The sequence below is a fragment of the Psammomys obesus genome, unplaced genomic scaffold, assembly GCF_907164565.1.
Source record: "Psammomys obesus unplaced genomic scaffold, mPsaObe1.curated_primary_1811, whole genome shotgun sequence".
Taxonomy (NCBI): domain Eukaryota; kingdom Metazoa; phylum Chordata; class Mammalia; order Rodentia; family Muridae; genus Psammomys; species Psammomys obesus.
The window spans coordinates 34,332,347-34,342,816 of NW_026592118.1; the positions used below are offsets into that span (position 1 = coordinate 34,332,347).

Genomic DNA, 10,470 nt, shown 5'->3' on the forward strand with positions numbered 1-10,470 from the left:
TTTTGCATTTCAATTGTAGATTGTCAACTTTGTTATAGTTTACATTTCTCAGGTTAGATTCTGTTTTTCTCACTGGTTAAAGGACTTATTTTCTATTAGTGTGTGTGTGTGTGTGTGTGTGTGTGTGTGTGTGTGTGTGTGTGTTTGAAGCACATTTCTTTAAATGTGCTACATACTGTATTAAAGCTTTCCTCTGCCAACTCTGATGCTTACATCTGTTTTAGAGATGCTCCCACTGGCCAGAAATTGATGTTCTGAATAAGAATTTTAAAGTAAATATAAGGAAAGCCAATTCTTGCTTCTGACTAATGCCTATGTACATCTCATATTTAACTTACTCAAAAGCATTTCACTACCAGATATGAAGGGCCAGGCTCTGTATTCGTTTAAATGTTATTAAGTAGTTTTGATGTTCAATTTGGATTCATAATAAACAGAGGTTTTGAATCCATAAATTTTAATAGTTGGGACAAGGGGGTTTTCTTATCACCATTTACTGCATTAGCCAGGAATGTGGATGCTCCTTAAACTCAAAAGGGAGTTTCTCTTCCTGGTCAAATTATGTTAGTGCATGTTTGTATCACTAGTGAAGTCCAGCTTAAGGTAGATTTGTGAGGCTGCCGTTGTTTTAGCCAAATCCTCATTAGGAGCAAGTTTTTCAAAAAAAGCCTATTTCTTCTGAGTTACTCATACTCATGTTTTACCCAGAATACTCTGATTTAAACAGGACATTTGAAATGTTTGAAATAATTTGTATTTTCTTTTTAGGGTTCACCTTTAGATGTTCTTAAAGATGAACGAGTTCAATATTGGATTGAGAATTACAGAAATTTATTAGATGCCTGGAGGTTTTGGCACAAACGGGCTGAATTTGATATTCATAGGAGTAAGTTGGATCCCAGTTCCAAGCCTTTAGCACAGGTAAGTAGATTGTCATAGAATCAAATTTTAACATGTGAGCATCAAATTCGTGAATTATTATCACCCTATTTTATTTATCTTGACTAGCTCTTGTTGTCCTTGTCTATTCTAGATTGTACTGTGTTCTTAATTTTTCCTGTTTTTTTTTTTGTTTGTTTGTTTCCTAACAATCATCTTGTATAACTGAACTTTGAGATAAAACAAAGAACAGTAGGCCTAGGTTATCTTAGTGAAGGCTTAATTCCTACGGCTGTGTGAAATTCATCAGTATCTAAACTTGCAGACTCTTAGTGTTTGTAATTTCATCTCTGTATTGCTTTTATCTATTATTTCTATTCAATAGAGCAGAATTTGGAGATTTTTTTAAATAAAATAAGTAAAAACATACATCTGTGCATTAAATTTTTAATATGAGATCAGTTATCACATAAGGTGAACGACTTAATATCATACTATTTAGATGTTAAATGTTTGGTTGTCTTCATCGTGAGCAGTGGATAGTGCCATTTTATTTTTGTAGGAAGTTGAAATCATTGTTATAGCTGGAGTAGGTGTTTAGTAAGAGTATTGTGCTGTATGTAACCAGGCTGCAGAAGAGCTGAAGAGTTTTCATAAAGCCAAGTGGGCACCTTCGTACTGTCACACCATCTTTGTTCTGAACTTTTAATGTAGTATTGCAAGAACCTAAATTCTTTGTCATCTTAGAAAAGGTGGTGGTGGTCAGTGTTGTTTTATTTTGTCCTTGGAATGGAACCTGGGACCTTGTATGTGCTAAGCAGTTGGTCTCATACTGAGTTCTACCTCCAACCCCTTTTTCTCTTCTCTTTCCTTACAATGGAAAATAAAATTTTAAAATGTAATTTGTTATTATTAGACTTTATAATTCCAATAGAGTTCTAATAAATTGTTCTTTTTGTTTGCTTTGTAGGTGTTTGTGAGTTGTAATTTTTGCGGCAAATCAATCTCCTACAGTTGTTCCACTGTGCCTCATCAGGGCAGAGGGTTCAGTCAGTATGGTGTGAGTGGCTCGCCAACAAAGTCCAAAGTGACAAGCTGCCCTGGGTGTCGAAAACCACTTCCTCGATGTGCACTTTGCCTCATTAATATGGGAACACCTGTTTCTAGCTGTCCTGGTATGACATAATTGCACAAAATATTTTTCTGAACTCATTTTTCCTACATAATTGAGTTATTGTTACAAGTAAAATATATATTAGTGTCAGTATTATTTTTTTAGAAAAAGTAATTCACTGGCTTGAAAATTTTATTACCTCTTTAATGTATATTCTCTATATTAAAAGTACAAATCTGTATTTATGATAACTCATGTAATCTCACAGATGCTGGCCAATTTAAAATTGATGATTAGAGCTTAAATATAAGGGATTTTTGTAATTATTCATTCTCATGGCTTCTACCAGTATGTCAGATTTTATATTTAAAATTCTGTATACTCCCAGCTATTAACAAATCCCTCGTATCCATAAAGTTCTCTGATAGTCTCAGAGAACTTTCACATTCCTCCTTATTTAATACTTACTTCTATGACATAAACTATTAGCCCAGAAACAAGAACACTCTAGTTCTCAGTTTTGATTTTGCTTCTGCTAGTTTGACAATTATGTAATAAATAGATGTGGTTTTTTTTGTTGTTGTTTGGTTGTTGAGAAGGGTTCTCATTATGTAGAGCAGGCTGGCCCGGAACTCATGGAGACCCGCCTGCCTCAGCCTCTCAAGTGCTGGGATTAAAGGTATATGTCACCACATTGGGTCCAGTATGATTTTTAATGATTAAAAATACTAAATATTTTTTAATTTTTATGGTTAACATGGAATTGTTTTGAGAACAGCAAATAGTTGAATATAATGTACTTGGTGGCTAAGAACACTAGTTATTTTTATAACTTGCAAATGATACTAATGTCAAAATTCATTATCAAAAACATTTTGGCATGGGCTAGGCATAGTGGGAAACGCTATCCCAGTGTCAGGAAGCAGAGGCAGGTAGGTGTTTGTGAGTTCAAGTCTAGCCTGGTCTATTTAGAAAGTTCCGGAATACCCAGAGCTACTTATATAGAGAAACCCTGTCGTAATAATTATGTGTGTGTGTATTATATGTCTTAATATTTACATATATATCTTTACATATATACATATACACATACATATATACATTTTACATTTACATATAGACACATACTGGTATATGTATATGTAAATACACTAATAAAATTTGTTTATTTGGTTATTTGGTACACTAGTCTAATGAGGAAGTGGCCATAATGTCTTTTTCCTCCATGTGTAATGTTTTTCAATATATGTCTTAGTATTTATTTATTTACTAACTTATTTAAGACAGTGTCTCACTATGTTCCCTTGGCTGGTCTAGAACTCATGACCCTTTGTCTCAGACTTTGAATTTAAACCAGGGTTTGGTTTTAAATTGAATTAAGATTTTTTATTTTACATATTATATGCTCATTAATTTTTATGTAGCCTTTATTGGACTAAAAAAAATGAAACAATTTGGAGTTCATCTAGTACAAGAAAAAATAAAGCAAAATAAGTCATATATATGTGAGAACTTCAATATATGAAAATAGAGAGTAGTATAGCCTTTGGGCCATAAATCTCAGGAAGTTATAGTGAATATTTGCCTTCTGTTACCACTCCAGTGTGGTTTATTTTTTATTTCATAATAACATTTTAGTCTTTTCTAGTTTTGAAATAAGTATGAAAAGATAATTATCTAGAATTGAAAAAATCAAGTCATAAAACAGTTTAAGCTATTGTGGAGACTAATATAAATGCTGAATACCATGGTTAAAACATAACATTTGTTTCAGAAATTCTTCCCATATTTGGCTTGGATATAAATTCTGCATATAATACAAATGTAACCACTAACTTACATACTATGGTAAGGCTGATGCACTGAACTACATGAATCCAGAAGCATTCAAGAAGCCATGATGTACAGTAAACATGGAACATAGATAATTAATACAGAATAATAAGTGGTAATATCTTTTGTGGAATAAGGAGCGGTCCTCATGTCCTGTGTCTGTCATCAAAATCTTTAGAAAGATCTGAGATTCCAGAGGATTTTTTTTTTTTCTGTTTTCTTTTTGGGAAGGAGGGGAAGTCTGACATAAGAGTTTTTCTCTGTAGCCCTGGCTACCATGGAACTCAAATTGTAAACCAGGCTGGCCTTAAACTCAAATATCTCCCTGCCTCTGTAAGGATTCACCACCACACTTGGTTTCAGAGGATTTTTAAAAGTGAATTTATAACATTCTCATTTGGCAATAAAGTCTGGTCAAAATTAACAAGACTAGTAAGATTTTTATTTATTTGTGAATATCCACATGCTTAACTGCAAAAATTGTACTGTACTTTGTTACACATACATATGACATTCTTGATGTGTTATACAAGGTTGTATTTGTTCTGTATTATGTTTGCAAAATCCTTAAACATTTTTAATTTTTAAATGCTTCATCCCCTGGGGATAGAATGAAGACTATTTTACAGGAAAGTTGTTAGGAATTTTGAAAGAAACATTGAAAGATCTGGAAAGCCCTAGAAAGAAGGAATCATTTGAGCTGGTCCTTTGATGGTTTGTCAATTTTAATATATTAAGATCACAGAAAAGTCTTTCTATGTGTGTTTGATATGGATGGTCAGTTCAGGGAGTTTATGTCACACAACACATGCCTGCCTCCTCAGTTTCACAGGGCCTAGGAAATGCATTCACAGGAAGCAGAGTGCAAAAATTAGGAGTCTGTATATAATTGTAAAGACTGAGATACAGTAATTAGGGAATAGTGAATTTTTTCTTTTTATCAGAAGATTCCTAGTTCCAAAACAGAACTAACAGAAATCCAACTTTCTCTCCCAGTTTATATAGACCTCTCAGGTGCTTTGCCTGTAGTCAGAGATTAATTCCATCAAGTCTCATAATCCCAGCATTCATGAATCTATCTTCTTTGTCTCAAACGCACACGCATACATGTGCACATGAGCACACATTCTGCCACTGAGCTACATCAGTAGCATGAGAGTTATGTACTGCTAACCTCAGTTACGTGGTCAAACTATATTAAGAAGTTTTAATTAACATAAGTTCTTAAAATTTTACAAACGCTTAGTAGTTGTTGTTCTAAGTGCTAAAAATAAAACCACATTAAAATTGATACCTTTCTAGAACAATTTTTAAAGCTAGATTTTATACTGATTTCCTACTTACTCTTATGTTAGGTATGTGTGAAGCTCTGATTTCCCTCAAATATTTTGCTTCTGTATCTTCTTAATTCACTTCATCGTAAAAATAATTATCTCTTTGTAGCAAGGCAGACTTTCATATGTCAGTTTCTTTAAAAAAGAAGTAGCCTGTTCTAGTAAGTCACCTGTGTAAGTTAGGAGTTAAAGGAACTGGAGGAACGGCTCAGCAGTTAAGAGCACTGGGTGCTGTTTCAGAGTACCTGGGTGTGATTCTTAGTGTCCACCTGATGGCTCTCAGCCATCTGTAACTCCAGTCCCAGCAATCTACTGCCCTCTTGACCTCCTCAGGTACTACACACACAGCTGGCACATAGACATACATGAAGGCAAATACTGTTTTATTACATATTAAATACAGATATTTATATTTGATAAATATTTATGAGTTATTTTACCTTTGTATCAAAAGTAGACTATTATAGATATTTTAGGAAACCATTCATAGCTATTAAATTATTCCCATAGTTACTGAAGTGTAACTAGTAATGATAACAGGTGAATTTCTCATATATAACATGTTTTAAAATGTAATAGTTGCATTGTTCATTATACCTAACATTTTTACTTAATTTATTTTTCTGTTTTTTAATCTGTGATTGTATGGGATCTTAAAATATTTTAATTTGACTTGTTCTAAACAAAACAATACGTTAGACAAAATTAATAAAACCAGCATTTTTGGAACATGAAGTGGCACAGGAAAGTAGTGCCTGTAGAAAAGGCTGGTGATGTCTAGCATGCCTGAAGGTTAAGTACCACAGTAAAAGTCAACAAAAATGTATGTGAAGATGCATATGTAAAATAAACATATGTAAAAGTGCATGTCTTTTAATCTTTTTTTTTTTAATCTTTTTGGACTGAACATGGATGAAAATCTTTGTCATGTACTGTGGTAAGGGAAACTCCAAGAGTCCCCTTCCCTGCGCCTTGTTTAAGTCAGGAACTCTACCAGTCTTTTTTTTTTTTTCAGTTTTGTGACAGGATCTCAGTATACAGCCCTGGCTATCCTGCACCTCACTATGTAGACCAGGCTACTTTGAACTCAGAGATTAGCCTACATTTGCCTCTCAAGTACTGGGGTTTATTTAACACACTTGCCATCACAAGCAGTTCTGTTTATACCAGTCTTTCTTTTTTTACTAATTTTTAAAATAAGACATAATTATATCATCTTCTATCCCCAGCCCCTCCCAATTCTCCCATAACCTCTCAAATCTTATGACTGCCTTTTAAATTTTTAAATGCTAATTTAATACATGTATACACACAGAAATATATAAATATAACCTGCTGATTCTATTTAGTGTTGCTTGTATGTTTACGTTTTCACGGCTAACCATGTAATACTGAATTTCTTAGCTTGTTGATTATATGCACAAGCATTGTCATATTCACTTTTGCTTGTATTTTGACTTTTATGCAGATGACATGGAGTTTATTCTTGGGTTTTACTGTTTTCTTTAACCTTGGACATAAAGACTTTTTCACTACTAATAAATGTCTCATTCAGGAGTATAGTAGAATTTTATTGTATACTGTTAACTTCTGCTTTTCAGATTTTTACTATAATGAATAATGTGTCTGCTTAATATATGTTCACAATTTCTCTGACATATTTACCTATAATTAGAATTGCTGAATTGTAGGGTTGTGGTATTGCAAGATTCTGTTTGCCAGCATTTTATCTCTTATTTTATGTCTGTCCAGGAGATGATTATTTTGTAATCTTTCCTCCTCATGTTGTTTTGTCACTTTGTTAGTAAATTGTACCAGTCCCAAGAGGTTCAACATGAGATTTCTTTTTATTCTCTTTGGAAGAGTCTATGTGGATGAATTACCTGTCCTGTTGGTGTTTGGTAAAACTCAACAGAAACCTGAGTCTAGATTTCTTTTTGGAAAGATTTTTTAACTAATGTAAACCTTTTCAATTCACTTAGTTGCTTCATTGGTTTGGGAATAATACACTTTTCGTTTTTTGCTGACCATTAAAAATATAGGTAAACCAGCTGGGTATAATGGCACACATCTTTTATCCCAGCACTCAGGAGACAGAGGCGGGCAGATCTCCGAGTTCCAGGCTAACCTGAACAGCCAGAGCTACACAGTGAGACTATATCTAGGAAAAAAAAACAAAAAACAAACACACTCTCTTTTCTCTCTCTCTGTATGTATATATACTGTAATGTATATAGTAATATATACTTTATATATTATGTAATAGTTTACATATATAATATACACATATATTATATATAATACGAACATTATCTATATAATATAATCATATACACATTATATGTGTATATAATATACGTAAATATACATATAATATATGTAAACTATTAAGTTCTAGATCTTAACATTAAAGTTGCTATTTCAATATGGTGTATGATTTTTATTTTAACATACTTTCAGAACTGCCCTTTAAGAAACTTAAACTGCTGTGATGTGGCTAATGGCAATCATTTTGTTTTCCCATAGGTGGATCCAAATCAGATGAAAAAGTGGACTTGAGCAAGGATAAAAAGTTGGCTCAGTTTAACAACTGGTTTACTTGGTGTCACAACTGTCGGCATGGTGGGCATGCTGGACATATGCTTAGTTGGTTCAGGTAAACAGCACTTTCCTTCCCTGATAATCTTCCGTTAAAGGGCATAGAGCAGGTAGCCTTTTAAATAGTTTAGGCTCTTGGTATCATTTTATGTCTAGTTAAAATTACTTTTTTATTTTTACTTATTTGCTTATTTGACTTAACAAAGGTAGTAACAACCGTTCCATCATTATCTTATATAATGTTTGGCTATAAAAGGAATACCTGTGCCAGGTATATGGTGGTACTTGCCTTTAAGCCCACCATTTGGGAGGCAGAAGCAGGTGGATCCCTATGAGATGAGTTTAAGATCGGCCTGAATATAGCAAATTCTTGACTAGCCAGGGCTACATGGTGACACTTTGCCTCAGTTTCTGTATACTTATAAGAAATCCTTTGAATAGATTAAATGTTTAACATTATTTAACCCTATTGGGGGAATAGGATATTTACACTTGTAGGATATCCTACAATTTGTCATGTAATTTTGAATATAACACATACATATGTACACATATACACAGAAACACACAAATCTACTACATTATTTTTTCCAAGTGAACGCAGGATAAATAGCTCTTGGAATGGAAATTCCCAAGATAAACTTAGTGATTTGAGCAGTCCATGGTCCTGTGCCATTCATTATCATAGCACTCACATGTACCTTGTCTCAGTTGTGCTGATCTGAGCTCTTAGTGCATCCCCACCACCTCAGTAACTGAGGAAACTAACTTGGTGTACTAGTGTAGCAGTGAGAACTTTCTCTTCAAAGCTCACTTTGGTTGTTTTTAATGTGATGTTTTCAATGCATCTTTTCCTGTGGGTCTTAATTCTTGTACTTAACCCAGTAGCATTTTGAAGATTGGAACATAGATGCATTTGTAAAGCTTCGGCTCCTAACTATTATTTCACCTCTTCTTAGGGACCATGCAGAGTGTCCTGTATCTGCATGCACATGCAAATGTATGCAGTTGGATACAACAGGAAATCTGGTACCAGCAGAGACTGTCCAGCCATGAAATGTTACGCCTAGAGGGAAACCTTCAAGTGTGGAGTTCTGAATAGATGTCCTTCATAGTTCAGAAACATACCTCAGAACAAGTCACTCATGACTTCCCTAGAAGGGGAAAATAAATCATTCTATCAGATCAGCAATTTGATGTTTGCGTGATTTTGATATACTTCTCAAAGGTAAATGCTGCTGGTATGAACATCAGAACATGAATATCGGTGCTGTTCCGTAGGTTAAAAGTTCATTTGAAAGAACTTTCTAGGTTTTGTCAAAATTATAAATATGTATAGGTTTTAGAATAAAAACAGACCTTGTGCCTGCATTTTCAATGAGAACTTGATTATCTTTTGATAGAAATCTCTACATATTTAAAGCCAAATGGCCAATCTAGTGGTTCAGAGTTTTATCCATGCTTAGATTCATTCCAGATAAAATGTTAATTTTTACATTTGTTAACAATGTGTTTGAGAAAAATACACATGGGCATGTGTGTGTTAAGGAACTTTCTTCCTCATACATGTATACTTTAATATAAAAGATTTTGACATAGGTCATTCTTCCCTTCCTCAACAAATTCCAGCCAAGAGCAGGCCATGTAAGGGGGTTGCTGCCAGTCCTGATGACCGGAGTGTAATCCTTGGGACACACGTGTTGGAAGCACTGAATCAACTGACCTCCTCAAGTGTGTTGTGGCATGAGGCAAAGAAAGTGCACTCACGCACATGGGGAGCACGTACGTGTGTGTGTGTGTAAAGAAATGAATAAAAACATTAAGAATGTACCTTACAACTTTTTTTTCTTTTCAAAAGAGAAAAGTGAGTGAAAATTTAGGAAAACATGATAAAAATTTTTTAAATTTTTTTTTCTTTACAAAAATTCTGATTTGTCTTTGGAGTTTACTAACCATTCTAACTTACAATTCTCACCATCAGGAATGTTTTCTGACTTCGAAGTCTATGCAAGATCATATGTTTGATGGGGCTGTCAGACCCTTTCTTGTTTTGGAATCTTTTTTTTTTTCCCCTAAGGTAGACTACATGCTGTTGGGCAAAACAAGGGCATTCCTGGATTCTACTTCAGATATACATTGCTAACAGTATGTGTTTTGGGGCCAGTTCAAGGACTTTGTTTCCATTTTCCTTTGCCTAAAAGGACAGATTCAAGAGAACGGAATTGTACCATGCATCTTGGTCATCTGCTATGCGTAGGGAACTGAACTGAAGTTTGTGCTTGATGATGTGTTCTTAGAGGATCCTTTTCTGTACATTCTGGAGAGATGTCTGAAGTTGTACAGTAGTAAGAACATCACGTCAACAGTTAGGCTGCTTTAAGATCTGAGATGTGACCTACATAGTGCAGAATAGTTGAATCTTGTTTATGTCAGGTCTGTTCCAAAGGTGTAGTGAATAACATTGGGATAGTGTATGTCTGCGCTAAACGTCTGCTGGGCGACAGTGTTCAGATGAGTAAAGGGGGATAATGCCTCATTTCTAATAGAAACTGCCATTAAGGGATGACTGCTCTTATAAATCTTACTGCTTTCATTTTGTTAGGTTATTTTATTTAATATTGCATGTTAAGGTATTGTTTATTTTGATCTTACTGGATTAACATGAGCTTCAAAATAATGTCAGACTCTCACAAGTATATTTTTATTTCTCCT

General features: G+C 34.1%; 1 protein-coding gene across 4 annotated transcripts in view; it reads left to right on the forward strand.

The window, feature by feature from the left end:
* The window catches only part of Mios (meiosis regulator for oocyte development), a 38,846-nt gene extending 29,896 nt beyond the window's left edge, over window positions 1-8,950 (forward strand). For all 4 annotated transcript variants that reach the window (XM_055612777.1, XM_055612776.1, XM_055612779.1 and 1 more), the window contains 4 exons: window positions 769-921; window positions 1,850-2,054; window positions 7,687-7,816; window positions 8,718-8,950. In XM_055612777.1, the coding sequence (XP_055468752.1) occupies window positions 769-921; window positions 1,850-2,054; window positions 7,687-7,816; window positions 8,718-8,814 (585 nt within the window). In that variant the 3' untranslated portion in view covers window positions 8,815-8,950. The remainder of the gene's footprint in view (window positions 1-768; window positions 922-1,849; window positions 2,055-7,686; window positions 7,817-8,717) is intronic.
* The last annotated feature ends 1,520 nt before the right edge of the window (window positions 8,951-10,470 follow it).